Source organism: Perkinsus marinus (genome assembly GCF_000006405.1).
Source record: "Perkinsus marinus ATCC 50983 genomic scaffold scf_1104296931854, whole genome shotgun sequence".
Lineage (NCBI taxonomy): Eukaryota > Perkinsozoa > Perkinsida > Perkinsidae > Perkinsus > Perkinsus marinus.
Window position 1 is genome coordinate 324423 of NW_003215631.1, and position 16683 is coordinate 341105.

Below are 16683 nucleotides of genomic sequence, written 5' to 3' on the forward strand. Positions count from 1 at the left end.
TCTGGACACTGCGGGGAGGGTAAAAGGAGAATAGCTTCCCGTATCGGGTACTCAACGCCGAATATTTGATCACCCACCGTTTTTCTTCTTCCAAGTTTGTACACAATATCTCAGCAAGGTCATCGTGGGATCACAGGGACTGCGGACACTGTCGAACTTCAGGAGAGAATCGATACTGAGGATCTGATAACAAGTTTCATGAGGATTAATATCGACCGGAGTGAATACCTCTGCCCCGCCTCTCGCTGTATTAGCATTTACTCTGTTGCCGATCGATAGCATCACTCTGAAATAATTTACTACGAAAGCCATTCATCTTTAGGTTATTTCATGAAAACGACGTGCATGGTCTCTGGATCTCTCTTTCACAGCTCACAATGACTGACTCACCTGACCAGATCCACCAATTCTCTGGACTCTCTCAGTCCAGTGCACGCGGCATCCAAAGCATCTAGCTGTTTGCTGACATCCACCAGAAGACCATCCCTGTGAACAACAGATCGCGATCGTGTCTCGTAGACTACCTCAAGTTCGATGAGATCACACACCGACTCACCGCACGTTCGCCCCAAATGCCCATGCTGTCAACACACTTTGGGCATCATCGGCGGTCGATAAAGCCACAAGATACTGTTCCGGTGTATCCCATTGGGCTTGAGTCTGAGCAGAGCGGAAAACTAATCCTCAAGATTAATAAGATTCGTCTGAACTCCCTCTTGAAGGCTCCTGGTCTCCATCGCCGCCAGCTCTTCCACAAAATCTGGCGTGGGCACTTCATCCGCAAGCATACTCAGCTGAGTACCTGACACGAGTAGGACTTCAAGGATCCCTCAACAGCTCCCCCCCCCCCTCACCAGTGAGTGCCGCGACATTCCCCGAGGCTATAATTTTCACCAGCTCATCAGGCTCAGGCAGAGGTCGGAAAGCGATGGCTAACATCTGCCAAAATAATCGGTATTTCTCCCATAGAACGAATTCGAAATCGAATTATTCAACGGAGCGAGCCCGGTACGACGCATAGCATCATAATGTTATAGGCTTACGTGAGAGCGTTTGTCATCCAAGAGTTTGAGAACCTTCCGCCCGTGACGAGGCGGTGCGGCGACTGATCGATTACCGACCGATTTTCCAGCCACTTTGCTTGCATTCTGTCCGAACCTAGACCGGTATGTTGAACGCTCGCTGATGACCTCCTGCAATAGTTTTACATCGTCTGCAATTCATCCTCTCGTACAAATTCAGCGCACCACGGTATCGTATCTTCGTCGATCATCTTGCAATTCTGAAACAGCAGGGGGCGAACTACAGAACCGATCAGCTTCAAACTGGAGAGTTCTACCTGTTTGACACTTTTCCAGAAGTTATTCTCGAGTCTCTCCCGTGGACCTAAGGTACGACATTAGAATCTCAAAGTTAGCTTGGGCAGAGCTTACCCATCGGGACGCTCGTCCAAAAGAGAGGTCGAAGGGGTGCGACTGGCGGCCCCATTTTAATTGGCGCTTTCAGCGGAAGCGGAGATTTACCTACTGAACGTTTCCTATGAGGCTCGGCCGAGATCCATGTTGACTCACCATTTTTCATTCCTGGTGGGCTGGGGAAAGGCGCTTTTCCCTTTCCTACTGCCAAGGGAGGCGGTGGTGCCTAGATGGAACTCCAGATTGCTCCTCACGTCGAGTAGTTCACCTTTCCTTTCCCCATTATCAATGGTAAACCGATCGGCGGAGAACCTTTGGCTGTGGGAGCCGGTGGTGGCGGCGAAGGAATATCTGATGAACATGAAAATGCGTAAAAAAACCAACGGGAAGAACCGAACCTTCCAACTCACGTTGTGGCGAAGCAGTCACGGTATTCGGCGGGGAAGGGTTCACTGTCGGAGATTCTCCCTCAGTCTTGCTACCACTGTCATTTTGATTGTCACCAGCGCCAACCTCTTCCCCGGTTTCCTCTGCGACTTCCGGCTCTTCACACTCTTGGCCGCCTTCAACCTGCAGTGCCACGGATTTCCAAGATTTCCAGTTGATATGCACTCACTTCGCTCTCCGGCTGAGACTCTTCTACATTCGAATACACATGACCAAAACTGTGATATTTCTGCAACGCTCTCGCCATAGTCAGGGAAGGACGATAGACTTCATCATCGTCCGCATCGGCACAGCTTAAAGCTTGCGACCTGACAATTCACGAGCGTTCCTGAGCCCCGAAAAATTCCTACATCCACTATTAAAATTTCCCTCAAGACATGTAATAGTCAGCATGGCATAACCAATATATTTCAGCGCGTACTCCCAAGGAATTCAATAATTCTGCCAATTCTCCTCAGAGTAAGAGAACAGCTAGCATTTTTTCGATCAAAACGAGACCCACCCGGATTCTGAGGCGCCAGACTCCACAAATAACGCAGAATGCCCATTCGGCGATCCTATTCAATTCAATCTGTCTTACATTTTCCTCCTCTTCGCCTCGAGTTCATCATCCCCTGTAGTGGAGCGGTTGGGTCGATTTGCTATGATACTCGCTAAGGACTCTGTAGGGAAATTTCGCTCACAAGAAGTCGTACAAGATGAGATTCGCGTACATGTACCAATCGCCGACATGAAGTTGAGACAAATGAATCGAAATTGGTAGAATGTGGTAATTAACATGACATTTTTCCAAGAACGTTCTCATGAAAATAAGGGGAACGAGTGTCATGCCTGTATGCAACACAGCCAACTGTTCCACAATAGAACCTACCATGATCAATCCGGCTTGCCAAGGGACCGATGTTAGAACCAATCAGACTTGCTTTGGGTAGAAGAGGCGGCAGACTCATTATCTGATCTCACCCGTGGATACCACTCTTCTTCCAAATCACCTACGCTCGATCGACTGCCACACTCAACTCCGTCAATGTCTCCCGCCAAATCGTCTGATTCTGCTATTGAGGATCGCCAAGGTTCAACTGGAGGCTTTGAATTACCACTCTGATCAACAAATTCAACCCAGACTTTACCCGAGACGCCTACCTTCTCATACGCTGAGCCTCTGGAATCTTCCTGCCCTTCTTCGATCGTCTCCAGGCCTCCCAAAGCACCGCACCTCGCTGGGTCTTTCGGACTCAGGTCGGCGTCAGAGAATCTTGGTCCTTGAGTTGTGATAGACTAAATCACAGAAGAGTCAAAGTATGAAATTGTATACGCCGAATGAATCATAGAGATAAGAAACTAGCGTCAAGTATGAGAACTTCAGGAGATGGACCCGCATATCCCAGAAAGATGGAGAAGATCGACAAGGCCAGAGACTTACATATCTTCCCTCCATCGTGTCGCGCCGGAAATCGATCTAAGGTGCGATTACACAGAGACTTAAATCACCGCATTACATTGGAAAGTAAGCTGTTGTTATTCTCGTCATTCGCGATCTTCGCCGGTACGGTATAAACTGAGTCCCGAGTGAAGTCAATCTTCTCTCCCATCGCAAGGCTCTGCTCTCGATAAGCCAAAGGATTGTCTGGAGAAAAGACAGTAAAACTCCCAATAGAAGTTATGAACAAACACTGAGGGAAAGCCCATGTGCAAGGTCAATTCCGACCTTCAACGTCATCTTGAAAATACGAAGAATCTGCGACTCTTTCGCTCATATTCTCACGACACCAAGCGAACAGTCGAACAATTCTCAAAACGAAACCGTTCACAAATACCTTCAGGAATCGATATGGGGGCGGCCATGGCAACCTTCGGACGAGGGGTACGACGAGTTCTCGAGCTCGAAGGAAGCGACATTAAGGGAAGGCACGCACTTCTTGATAGCAGTCGAGAAATGTCCAACCAAAATTGCACTCGTCGAAATTCGCGTCCCACCAAGAGCACTCAAACAATGTAAGTCGTGAAGGAATTGGCATAAGCCCTGGTGTCTGCAACAGTTTCAAATTACTGTGAAAGAACGATGTCAACAAAAGATATCACACCGAGGAAACCGCCGAGAAACGGCCGCAATAGACAATTCATTCACCCTAGATCTACGAATCTTGCGTCTTCCTCAACTATCTCGAGTAATATCACTCTAAACCCACAATCAGTGCTATAGTATCTTCCACTCGAAGTACCCGCCGATCACGCCAAAATAATCACATCAGCCTCTAGCGCACATTCGCCCACGCGTTCATCGATGTTCCAAGTCGATGAGACATCAACAACAACGATCACCGGGGCCCACGCGTCACTCACAACGCATTCACAGACCAGTTTATTCACTCTCGCCACATTGAAACACTAAACTGAAAGACACTAATATCGGTGATGGTCAACACACACCACGACAGCATACTAGAGTAGACAGATTTACTTCTCACGATCGAAGCCGCCACGATCTCTCGACCAATCAAAGCATTCGCAGCGGAGATTACCATCATGTGAACAACATGAACGCAACAACACTCCAAGCGAACATCAAACACATGCGAACACGGAGAAGATCTTTCGGGCCACACTCTATTGTTTGTATTTCCTTGCGAGATCCATTGCTTCATTCATCTGACCGGCGATGAAACTGCCAATCCAGGCTCCCCCAGGTTGGTGACCCGGGGGAGGATTTTGTTCGATGGAATCGAATAACTTGGAGCAAGACTCGAGAGTCATGTGCTTTTTCAAACTTATATCTATGGTGGAGGTCACGTAAGCGAAAGCATTGACGCTCGCGAATCGGGGTAGCAACTCCTTGTACGGTCCTGCGACCTGTTCTCTGCGTGATCCCTCCACAAACTCGAACATCGCATCTCCGCTGTCATATTTGCTGCAAGAAATGAGGGAGAAATACGACCGGACAATCGTTCATTAGGGGTGCGTATCACCAAAAAGTTGAGGTCCTCTGTGATTCACTCGCGCTCCATTCCACGCGATAATAATCCTCAGTACGGCCAAGTGACAGTAAGCCATCTACGTATTGAGCGAAGCATTGATTGGTGAAGGCGCTCACCTGCGATGAGTAGAAATATCCGTAACGAGAACCAATGCTACCAAAATTTACCTTCCGAGTAAGACCAGTAATTTTCGACGTTGTCTTAGTCAACTCCGACATCTGACTGACCACATCGGCCATCTGCCGTTCCAGACGATCAAGCCGATCCTCTACCGAAGGATCACTCTAATAAGCAAATGTCGGAATAGAATAGCAGATCACGCTACTCTCTCGACCACCTTAGCTCTGGAGAACGTCTGCATGGCCAATGCTGAAGATAAAGTAAACAATAAAGTCACGATGCCGGGAGCAAAGGAGACCATTGCACAGATGAAACAGTACCAAAACTGGATTCTCTAACATGCTCATAGGGACAACATACAACATACACAATTTCGTTCACCCGATAAGAACTTGTGTTCTCAACAAGCCCGGTCCAGTGAGGAGTATCTCAACGCTCAATCATCTACTAATCACAGCATTATCAAGCTGATCATTGGCAAAGCCTCAGCATCGAGCTACGGAAAGTCTTTTGAAGATTGGAATTCGAATTTCGCGCTAATTAAGCATCAGGGACGGGCGGGAACTCCGCCGCGCGCGAAACCAAATTTCCCCATCAAATGTAGGCAATCTCTCGACCGACGGTTCACACGCATTAACCAGGACGACAAACGGGGTTATGATTGGAGTGTGATCGTAGTCCCGCAAGCTTCAAATTACGAACTGCGTGAGATGGGACGTGCCATGGGACTCCCGACGCACGATTGGATAATCGTGCCCACACGAAGAAGTGTGCGAAACACTGAGTGTTCTGGTGGCGAATCGTGTGCATCAGTTCCAGCGAAGAAGATAGAGATGCTGTTGCCATGCTGTTGCCACGTTGCGCTACCTACTGAGGATGAATCACGTATCAAGCATTCTCCCGTAAGACGAGAACCAAATACATGCTCTTTCCCCAATAATCAAAGAAGATCTCTCTATACAATATGCGATGGCCACCAAGACCCCTCATCAACATTTCGAGCGAAAATTTAGATATATTTCCAAATCAGATAATCAACCAAATTAGTTGCTTCAATTCTACGGTAAGTCTCTGCCATATTTTTTCCACGGTAACGCCGGGGACCCTCTACAATATTTCGAATCCAAGTTTTGGATGCTTTAAATTTCAAAGACTGCGCGAGCTGACGAATACCTTTACAATCGGATGAAGCGCGTGACACGGAACACGTGACGAGCTTCCCGCCAACCCGCTTTCGACACATTGATTCAAACACGAACTCGCATGCCAAGAAGAAATAGATAGGAATCTTACATGACAAAAACCGACAACAGAACCGGCAAAAATACTCAGTCGACCGATGGAGATCTCGAACCACCAGCAGAGGCTCGCTGCCTCACAGAAGACAGCCTAGACGATCTTCGCGGACCTGACACGTTCCTCTCTTGAAAACTAATCAACTTAAAATGAGTGTCACCTCTCTTGGAGATGCTGGTAACCTCATCATTGCTCTTCTCCTCATCATTGCTCTTCTCCAGATTCTTGGTTTCATGCATTTCCTCAGCAGGTGCATCCTCTTTTCCTTCCTCTGGGTGAGTCTCCCCTTCACGAGCCACTCGAACAGTGGTCTCCGTTTCTCGATCCGACACGACCTCATTCGAGCTTTCCGTGTTCAACGCCATAACTCTTTTCTGCACATCGTCCGTGGCCTTGGCGCTCTCCACCCCTCCAAAACGCTTGCTAACCTTCAAAATCGCGCTCTCCTTGGATTTAGCAGAAACGTTTGGGATGAGTTTCGCATATAAAAATACGATAGCTTCTCCAGCCGAGTCGAGTACGAATTCTCCGAAGTATTTCAAACCAAAAACCTGAGGAAGGATGTGAATCCAAGTTACTGCCTCGTGATATCTCCAATGAGCGACGATGAGATGTCACTTACAATGGGCATGTGAGCCATGTTGAACATGGTTGAGAAAGGGAAGATCAGTCGTGGGGCCAGTAAAAGCTCAGTCGAGAGGAACAGCAGAGCGAACGCCAAGCAAGGCCTGAAAACTGCGAATTTAGAGCCCGACTACTGTATTGAGCAAATCGCTAGAGACCGTGAGAACCCTGGTGTCGAAAACAATGACATGAGAGCGGTTTAGCGATCCCGCAACATTCCCGGAACTAGGCCATTTGAACTATGTACATACCGATAATCCCAGTGAGCCTTCTTGGAAACTGTTTTGCCAGTCTCCACGATGTACCACGGCCATACTGCAAATGCGAAGAGCCGCATCAAAACCTGAGCACTAACTGATCCACAATAAGACGTATGGAACGAATCAAGTTGCTCCAACTCGGCGAAACGTAGTGAAGTCGCTATTTCCTCCCTAGTACTGAGTAAGCATAGTACAACAGCAGCACCACGGCCAAAGCGATGACGCCAACTTTGTAAACGAATCCGACCGTCCGGGAATTCGCAGTGACAATACGTTGAAACTTCGACCAGTACAAGCCTATCTTCCAAAGAGCACCTATACATTGGAAAATCATCATGTCAAATGCGATCTAGTCCACTCGTCAGGAAGAATTCCCGGGATCAATAGAGCATTATCCAGTGCGTATCAACCTGTTCCCACGCTACGGGATATGAGGGGCAGCTAATAAATCGTACGCACTTCTTTTCCCAACTACCATGCTCGTCCACTTTTTCCTTCAAATACTTGCTTCCTGCTGAGCACAACACCCACATCTGCTGGCCCATCAACGTCCATAATACTCGTCGTGTGAACTCAAATGCCGGGAGTATTCCACCATAACCAACGAGCCATATAAGCAACACCTGAGAGAATGTATGGAATCATGTAGGTATAAGTGCGACTCTCGAGACCCCAAGAGCTTACCAGACAACCAGCGTTGTAACCATAATTCATTCTTGTGGCTACATCATGATCAGCTAGGGTCTTCAAGAAAGTCACAAACGTGTAATCGGCTGCTACCATGACCGGAAACAGCACCCAATAACAAAGATATGATCTTAACAAGGCTCGCTGATCGAGCGAGATTTTAGATGAATCGCTATTGGTGTTGAAGTATCTGCTCCGCGAAATATAATACTCGTTGAAGATTACGAGCCTCCGAGTTACATTCTCAAACTGGCCACCAGTGGAAGGACGGTACCACCGACAATAAGCGGAACTCTAACATATTTCTCGGGCAACTGAATAAGCATATGATTTCTGCTCCGATGACTCCCGAAATGAGTCACGTACCAAAAAGTAATATCCACGCCATATGAACCAAGCAATAGGCAGAATAGTGAGATGCCTCGCCTTGGGGTAGAGCCTCCTCAGCATCAACACTCCAAGAATCTATAAAATGAATCGCTCAGTTGAGTTCCCAGGAAACACCAAAGTCACCCATAAAAACGCCACTCTGAGATCCAGCGGTAGTTTCTCCACAAGTGGCCATACTCTAACCACGAAGAATGGCCAGACGTAGTCGCGAGCCACGGGAACGACATACCTATGAACACTGCAATGAATGAAAGTAAAGAGAACGTCCCATAAAAGGGCCTTTATAGAGACCAACGATGCTCATTGCAGCGTATCATAAGGATATCGAATTACTCGAACATGATAACGTCACAGCGCTCAAGTTCCCGTAAGTAGACACACTGATCGACCCGGCAGTGACTCGTGAACTTACTGTCTGAAAATAGGGAAAATTGTTTTCCTCAAAAAAGGCCAGGTAACCTCCACCGCGAGACTCCATAAGTCCATGAAGAACGGGGCAACCACGAATCTGAAGACATGCAGGCATATCTTCGAAGAGAGTATGATACCAGCTTCAACAAAAAATACCAAGCAGTAGAATACACCACGAAGGCTATTCATAATATGATTATAATCTACGTGATCAACCTAAGATTGATAAAAAGTTTCCGAATCCGCCAATCCAGGGCACTATCTGTAAACGAATCGCACTCCTCCGACAGTGAACACTATTCTTCCCACATCCACAAACCCACATTCCCGTTACTACAGCCATAACCTCCCAACTCTGGCAAACTCCTTCATTAGCAGCCACGTTTCCGATACCAAATGGCGACTCTCAGTTACGGCGAGTGACGTCCTCTCGAGTAACTGACGTATCTGAGAAAGCGAACAGGAAACACGAGTTGATGAAACGAGGACAGAAACCAAGATTCTGACAGATGCGTACTACACAGACACGACCCATATTAATACAAATATTGACAACAAAAGTTTGCCGCACACATACCACACCAACGACGTGACGCTATCGATTTGAGCTCAGACATTTCATGAGGTCACTAAATACCATTCCCTTCCTACCACGTCCCTTGAGAATAGCAGCTGACATATTATCCATATCCACCATGCTGTTAAGACAACTGCAAACAGTATGCGGAAGAATGAACCAATCCTCGATGACGTAGGACGTGCGGGCGACTGCCGAGATTTCCCTCGCGATGATGATGACTGCATAGTACAACCCACAGAATGGCTGAAAACCCCTCAAATTAGTTGACGACTGAACTCAAAACTTCGCGCATACTGCACATTACCTTGAGAGCATGGTTACTATGGCGAGGTGTATGTTGTCGTTGCGACATAATTTCTATTAGACACAGGATCATGTAAAACTGGTGACTGAACATATGCGAAAGCATCCTGAAATAATACGACACTCCCTCGCGCGCCACGCAACTAACTCACTTTCATGCTAGTAGACGGCGGTCCGCCGGGACGGAATGTGGGCTGCGACGAAGATGTGTTGTCCGCCGCCACAGCAGACTCCACAGGACCATCTGCACGAACAAAAACTGAGCGTCCACAATTTGCCGATACTCAGGCACCTCGGCAAAACAAACTAGCGGCACACATGGTTCGAGTGTCTCACTAGTGTCACACTGTGTACTGTCGATCGGGACCACACAATGTGTGCCATAGGGGAACGACAGAATAAGCAAATTACGACCTATTAAGAAAAGTTATGAAAAATCTCTTACGTTGTTGCTGTTGAATCTTAGCGAACAGCTGTCCCTGCAGCAGTGTGAGATTCTTGCACAAGTCATTATTCCGCATCTCCAACTCCATTATACGACGATCCTTACCTAGCAACGAATCGACTAATCATTTCAACCAGGGACGGGCATATCCATAGTAGAAATCAAAACCATAGCAAGTACATCTCACATAGCTCCCGAAAATATTCCAAATCTAGTTCGACAAGTTCGAAACGTTCCGAACGGACCGATCTAAGGCTGCTAAACCGCGTCAAACGTGATAATGAGAGCTGTTGAACTGAGCATGGGTATGGTGATTTCACAGATTAACCAACCCGACCAGCTGATGGATGAGCGAAGTTATCACCGAGAACACTTGAGAATGTACCGAAGGCCGAAACTGCCACATCTCAACTAGATCGGCCCAGCACTACTTTCACAGCGTTGGCAATAGATGTCGTAACACTCAAAACAGCCTGGTGCACCGCAGACTTTATCACTTTTGGGTATAAACTTATACCCAACAGGTGGCAGCATGAGAGCATGGCTTGCTCCTTGCTGGGGTCGTCGGAACATGTCGAACAACTGCACAAATGATGATACAAACTCTAGCCGACAAACGCCAAACCTCCCTCAATTACTCGCTGTTCTATCATCAACAGGTATCAGTATAAACGAGCGAAACAAGGTTTAACACTACTTAGTAAAAGTGCAGCTCAATACTACAACGCTGGTTGTATCCCGAATGATTCAGAGAGTTTCAATTACTGTAATTGACCTAATTGACCTGTAGTAGCCAAGAGCTCATCTCGTATTCTAATAATGGAAACTCTCAGCTACCATCATGTGACAGACGAACTCAAAATCACTCAATTTAATTTCAGCAACTTACGCATGCCCATCTCAGCCTCGTGCCTGCGTAACAGAAAGCACTCTAGCAGAATGACGATCTCATAGAATCAAATACTATCGGGAAATTCACAAGCTGCTCACTTGTATCCTGCCCACGCAGCCTTGTCAATCAACCTTGTCAATCCTCAGCGGTGGCAGCATCTCGCAGTTCTCTCCGGAGCTCAGCGCCATAATCCTCGACCATCGGGGTCTGCAATGACAACTTCGAGACTTGCTGAGAACTATGATACCCTCAGGAGAAGTTTTTTATGAGTGCTTCGCTCTGTATGCAAAAGTGTCCATGCCTCCTTCCCCACAATGCTCCTCGTCTTCTCATTCCAACCGCAATGGTCAACAAGACGTCTTAACGCCGATAGAGCTACTGCAGCATCAACTGCCGAAGCCGGAGTCTGAGACACGTCAGTAGGACAGGGAACGCATGTAGTTAGTAAAGTGCACTATCATTTCTCTCAAGTCGGCGATGACATATATTACAAGAGCACAAAAATCTTAGATTTCATCAAGTTCACCAGAAAAAAGCATCCAAGAACGTCACGAGTACTTCCTTATATCTTCTAGTCTAGCCAGTTACCAACCATCATTTTGTGAGTCATTCAGTCGGGCGCAGGCACTTATAACTGTGCTGTCTCCTATAGCACTGTCATCAACTAGCGTCGAGCAGGGTTCACCTTCCACCGACTTTACGATAACCGATGATTGAGCAGGGACTCCAGTGAATTTTCTAGTTGGCATCATGCTTAAAATACAGAGCGACACATTTCACACCGAACATCACTTAAATTCTCGAACACATGTCCACATCCATCTAAAGCGTGCAAACTGTTCCTAGCCCAGAATTCCGCATGAGCGGTAACCTTATACCGGCAATACGGTCTCACCAGCTTAACTCTTGACTCATGCTGTGATCTCTCGTTGGACATCGTATAGGAACCGGCGAGCGACTGAAGTAACAATCGACACCGGCAAGAATCAACGCCCATACCTTGTGAGACTTACTGCGCCGACGAGATCGGCGGCCATTCCTTCTCTTGGCAGAAGAGGACGAGTCGGACACGCCTAAACAATCGAATTCAATTCATGTCCGGATTACGGAAAGAAATGGTCTCATCGAAGTCAAATGAGACAGGGAGGACCTCACCTGTTGTGTTGCCACTCTTGGTGTCGAGCGTGCTGATCGGGCTCACCTCGATCACGGGCACCACCCTTACCACTCCTTTATTCATGCGATTCGGCGAGAACATGAGAAGACTTGAAATACTCAGATTCAATGCTACTGACAGCGATATAGCCCAATACAGTGTTGGAAAGGGCGATGCAATACTTGACATCTCATTTTGAAACATCAAAGAAGTTCCTTGAAGGAAAATCTATTATCCGAGTCGAAGTTCCGAGATCGACAACAGCATGCGAGCCACGAATCATCAGCTTCTGCTAGAACGAGGTTCTAGGGGTGCTCTCCATCGCACCATGCCGCGAGAATACCCTAACAACTTCGTCGAGACTACTTTGTGACAGCGAAACGGCTGCACGACGGACTACGATTCTTAGTATATGAGAGCTCTGTAAGCAGGTGAGGATAGCAAAGGAGATATAGACTCACTCTCCTGATCAATGGTTATCCCCTGATCAATGGTTCGCAGGATCCATCCTTCAACCGACAATAGGTTAATAGAAATCACTCATCCGGAAATGGAAAATCAAGGATCCGCTGAGAAAGCACGAGATGGCGCGAGAGAGCAAGAATTTTCACATCGCAACGAATTTTTCGCGGATCTTGTGCTAGTGCTGGGGAAAAGATCTGTAGTGAACAGATGTTTTCATTTAGATATTAATCCGATTACGATGGATCGTTCACTGGTACAATCCTGCAGTGGGACATAAATGTGTCCAGCCCGTACACAGGGTAGTGTGTAATCATGGAGCGCTAGTGTCTACTAGAAAGTATTCTCGAAGAGTATAAAAATTGCTCTCTTCCACACGTTTATTCACTTAGAATAATTGAGGATTATTCAGCTCCTTCATGACCGGCTCGGTGGAGGCAACTGGCTTGAACGAGAGACTACTCGCCCGCGACGAGCAGCAACTGTATGTCGCCTCCGGACAAAGTTCCGGTACAAGAGTCCTCGTTAGGGATTATCAGGTATTAGAATGAACTTCGCGAGAATCTCAGCTTGCGAGGTAGTTTCGTTTTATACTTCCATCTCTGCGGTGAGTGGTGAAAGCCAACTTCGGTTTCGCGTTGTTATTGTGATGAATTGTTACCCACTTTAGGCCGGTCTGCTATCTGAGGAAGAGTTTGATCAAGCATTCGATCGTCAACTTGAGTATGATCAAGGCAAAACTAAAGAGAGTTGGAGTCGGATGGAAGTCAAGGATGTCACCTACGCTCTTGTTTGTAATACCTCGCTGGACTTGCTCTCCGAATTCTGAATTCAGGCACGGCTATTGGCGCAGGAGTTCTCAGTCTACCTTATGCCATGGCTCAGAGTGGTCTGATCATAGGTGAGATTCTGGTTTACTATCGTAGGTCGTACGTAGAGTTACTGTGAGATCGAGAAGAAAAGAAATGCTCATGTCTCTTTGAGAGAGTTTTTAGCATCCTTAGACTTACACGCTGTATGAGCAGACAACCAAGTTTATTCAGGAACCTTAATTCTGCTCGGCATTGGAGTGCTGAGCTCTTACTCTGGCGAATTGCTCATAGAAGCATCTAAGCGTAGGTCTGCGGGCAGATCACCCTGTAGCTCATCGTATTCCCCAGGCACTGAGACGATCAGTTATGGAGCGCTCGCGAGGGCTACCTGTGGAGCATGGGCAGAAATGATGACCTCCGCTTGTATCGCGCTGAGTAATATTCTTTCGCCAACAACTGGCTCTGTGATCTTGTGTGTCTCAGCAACGTGGTTGGTTATGGGCTCGTACATGATCGTCATGGCGGATATGATGGTACCGGTCTTGGAATGGATCATCCCTGGTATCACCGTGTTCGTCGGGGGCTATTGGGCCTTTCGACTTTGGGTAATATGGGATGAATATGCAATATGTTGTTTTAGCGTGAGATAACTTTTCTCAATATCACTAGATGGAAGTGATTAGTGTTTCAACCGGTTCTCCATATCTTGTCCATTGTGTCTTGATCAAGTTGCATCATTGCCAGCGGGGACACGAAAGTTTTTCCTGAAATGAAATGTATTTGTTTTCCATCTTTATCTGGAGAAATCTCGGGGTCTCCGAAATCTCAGCTCAACTACACCATGTCTGGTATTCCCGAGTATATCTTTGATGTGCTTTCTTCATTCTTAAGCGCACTCATTCAAATGTTGTTTGTTCGTTGCTATTTCTCCTCTCTCCCAGTTGTGAATTGTTGTATCAATTCTCGTTTCAGGCAGTTTTTCGAGAAACTTTTGGCACTAACGTTGACGCGTTTATTGCTTACAGATACAAGTGCTCTCATTATTGGTGATTCTTCCGTACTGTCTGCGGGATAACATGAGTGGTTTCAAATGGATTGCAGTTCTCTCCATCGTGGCTATGCTGGTACGCGGAATTTACGGGTGTCGTTTTGTCAAATTTGGTACAGGCCCTCACTGCCGCTGTTGTTCTCTTGTCGGTTATTCGCATTATAGAACAGCCCGTCCAATGGACATCCCACGTGCAGTCCTCGGAGACGGTAAACAACCTTGTCCTGACACAACTCAGTGTGGTTCTTTGGCAGGTTTCTGCTGTCTCGGTCAAGTATTTTAGCGGCACCTCATCATTCATTGCTATCTCGATAAGTAGCGTTAGTTATCTTTGTCACTTTAATGTAAGGAATTCCTTCAACTCTCGTCCTATTGTCTCGGACAGATCCCACCGATCGTCGCAAAGGAAATGCGAGCGCCAACGAAGAAGCGCGCAAATGAGGTAGCATGTGGCTCGAAACTAAGATGGTATAGTTTGATGTCAGGCGATACGTTGGTCAATGGTTTCGGTGGCTATCATGTATGTAGCATTCGCAGTATTCGGGTGAGTCCCAATCGGCCGTGCGTTTATCCAGGACTTGACCGTTCATATACCTCGTAGGGATTCGTTTATGTGCTCAGATATATCTACGCCTATGATATGCCAGGTGGCGTGAGTGGCGATATTCTTCTCAGTTTCCCGAGCGATAGTACTAGCAGTAACGTGTTTTAAACTTTGTATCGATTTTTCTTGTAGGTCTCGTGGTTAACATAGTGCGAGTCGGTCTCTATCTCACCCTGGATCTGAGTTATCCTCTCTTGGTCCTACCATGTTATCAATCCCTTCAGAGCTTGCTCGGAGGACTGCGCGGTGATGCCAACCATCGCAGCGGGGGCATCGGCAGCAAACTCTGGAGTGAGGGAGGCCGGGCTGGTCGTCTTGCATTGTTGGGATCTGACACAAACTTTTATGAGCGCACGAGGAGCCTCTGAAGTTGTCTTGCTCAGGTGTAGCGGAGATTCTGCTTCTTTGCATCACATCTCTTGCCTGCGCTATCGCAGTGCCCCACATACAGGTGCTATGCTCACATGTGTATCCCCAAGTAATGTTCGTTTTCAGGTCGTTTTTGCCTTTCTCGGGTCAACTGTTTGTAATATCATCACATTCGTGTTGCCTCCGCTGTTCTTCGTCAATGTAACTACACACGGTTTTACTATCCTTTCATCACCCTTCTTCGTGTTTCAGTCGAGACCTGCTGGATCTACACTTTGGACCAAGAGGAACGCCGCTCCTGTCGCACTCTTCGCTCTAGGCATATTGCTCGTCGTCGCATGCACAGGGGTAGGCTTCGTTGCCGTTCTTACATCTGACAGATCGTATTAAGTCAGGTTCAGATAGCAAATATCGACCAGTTAGTGAGCAAGTGATGCAGTTTTATCTTTGTTTTTTCCTTTCTTTGCTGAACGCTTTACCAGTTTGTACGCAGCAGCCGTGACAACACTCTCGTCGTATGATTGAGTTCTCAGGATAGTGACTACTGCCACAGACCTCGCCTGTGTGTTACAGTTAATCGCAGATGTCAATTATGGGCGCTGCGTGGATTTTCTGGTGAAGAGTTGCGCAAGTACTCACTGCAACGGAGTGGGAACAGTTCAGTCATATACTATTACATAAGATATGTAAAAGAACACAACGACTCTTCTGATCAAACGAATCAACGTCTCTTGGAATATTGGTCTTCTTCTTCTTCTTCTCAATCTTGGACGCGGCACGGCCATTCTCTGGCCATTTGCCGCCAACATGATTCCTTCTGTAGCCGCCCTTCTGCTGCTCGTTAGTCTCCGCTCCGTTGAGTTCCATTTCGTCCCGTATTTCTCCCATACGGTCATTCAAGATGACTCATCCTCGGCGTTGGGCAGGCGGCATTAGTCTCTGAAGACCCTTCCAGTCCTTCGCAGAAACCCTTCGAGTACCAGCGCCAGATCCCGGCTTCTGATGACAGTCTCCCCCTGGGGAGGCCACGTTAGCCCTCGCAGGTTCACTTCTCGAATTAATGCCTCCCGTTGGCTCTTCCATCGCTCGCACTCGTACAAAAAATGTCTCACATCCTCCGTGACTTGAGCGTCGCAGTTCGGACATTCATCACTTCCCCCATCAACTCGGCTTCGGCAGTATCGCAGCCGGCTCTGTCCTGAAATAAGTCCCCAGAGATTTCGGCAGCCTTGCAGCCCCCTAAGCATCTTCAGAGCTGATGCGGTGGGCACAAACTCCCTGATAGATCTTCCTAGTTTCCTGACCTCGCTTTCATATAGCATGTCAGACTGCTGCTCAACGCATTTCCTCACCCTCTCTGAGACCACCTCCCGATCTATGGGTACGA

The 16683-nt window shown here is 47.3% G+C and overlaps 4 protein-coding genes across 5 annotated transcripts; 1 reads left to right on the plus strand and 3 right to left on the minus strand.

Annotated features, from left to right (window-relative positions):
• Positions 1-677: 677 nt before the first annotated feature.
• On the minus strand, positions 678-4387 carry Pmar_PMAR019935 (hypothetical protein; the record flags this gene model as incomplete). Its single annotated transcript, XM_002786210.1, has 16 exons — positions 678-802; positions 855-939; positions 1044-1158; positions 1209-1282; positions 1340-1386; positions 1434-1523; positions 1572-1641; positions 1684-1766; positions 1826-1985; positions 2032-2170; positions 2443-2476; positions 2734-2815; positions 3006-3140; positions 3286-3321; positions 3362-3489; positions 4324-4387. The coding sequence occupies 16 exons, from the start codon at positions 4385-4387 to the stop codon at positions 678-680; spliced, it is 1467 nt and encodes a 488-aa protein (XP_002786256.1).
• Positions 4388-4469: 82 nt separating this feature from the next.
• On the minus strand, positions 4470-7920 carry Pmar_PMAR019936 (hypothetical protein; the record flags this gene model as incomplete). The annotated part of the gene is made up of 11 exons (XM_002786211.1): positions 4470-4770; positions 4829-4953; positions 5005-5121; positions 5163-5206; positions 6315-6365; positions 6414-6804; positions 6876-6981; positions 7129-7220; positions 7316-7452; positions 7613-7760; positions 7822-7920. 11 exons carry the CDS (start codon positions 7918-7920, stop codon positions 4470-4472), a joined length of 1611 nt encoding a protein of 536 aa, XP_002786257.1.
• Positions 7921-9031: 1111 nt separating this feature from the next.
• On the minus strand, positions 9032-10041 carry Pmar_PMAR019937 (hypothetical protein; the record flags this gene model as incomplete). Its single annotated transcript, XM_002786212.1, has 5 exons — positions 9032-9072; positions 9277-9335; positions 9510-9562; positions 9661-9752; positions 9954-10041. The coding sequence occupies 5 exons, from the start codon at positions 10039-10041 to the stop codon at positions 9032-9034; spliced, it is 333 nt and encodes a 110-aa protein (XP_002786258.1).
• Positions 10042-12853: 2812 nt separating this feature from the next.
• Positions 12854-15904, plus strand: Pmar_PMAR019938 (10 transmembrane domain, possible aa transporter, putative). 2 transcript variants are annotated; one of them, XM_002786214.1, is made up of 17 exons: positions 12854-13040; positions 13134-13257; positions 13299-13364; positions 13507-13578; positions 13624-13710; positions 13759-13880; positions 14301-14399; positions 14443-14532; positions 14578-14667; positions 14709-14765; positions 14809-14867; positions 14945-15012; positions 15060-15218; positions 15311-15378; positions 15423-15497; positions 15549-15644; positions 15692-15904. In XM_002786214.1, exons 1-17 carry the CDS (start codon positions 13011-13013, stop codon positions 15728-15730), a joined length of 1401 nt encoding a protein of 466 aa, XP_002786260.1. In that variant the 5' UTR covers positions 12854-13010; the 3' UTR covers positions 15731-15904. The 2 variants fall into 2 exon arrangements, with proteins under 2 accessions (XP_002786260.1, XP_002786259.1); XM_002786213.1 differs by having other exon boundaries at positions 12854-13002; positions 15692-15730.
• Positions 15905-16683: the final 779 nt, after the last annotated feature.

Excerpts from the sequence above, each read along its gene's own strand:
- Pmar_PMAR019938 (XM_002786214.1), top strand. The coding sequence starts at position 13,011 with ATGAACTTCGCGAGAATCTCAGCTTGCGAG. Across the intron at positions 14,868-14,944 it reads GTAGCATTCGCAGTATTCGG|ATATATCTACGCCTATGATA; the intron begins GTGAGTCCCAAT and ends TTATGTGCTCAG. Across the intron at positions 15,645-15,691 it reads TCGTCGTCGCATGCACAGGG|GTTCAGATAGCAAATATCGA; the intron begins GTAGGCTTCGTT and ends GTATTAAGTCAG.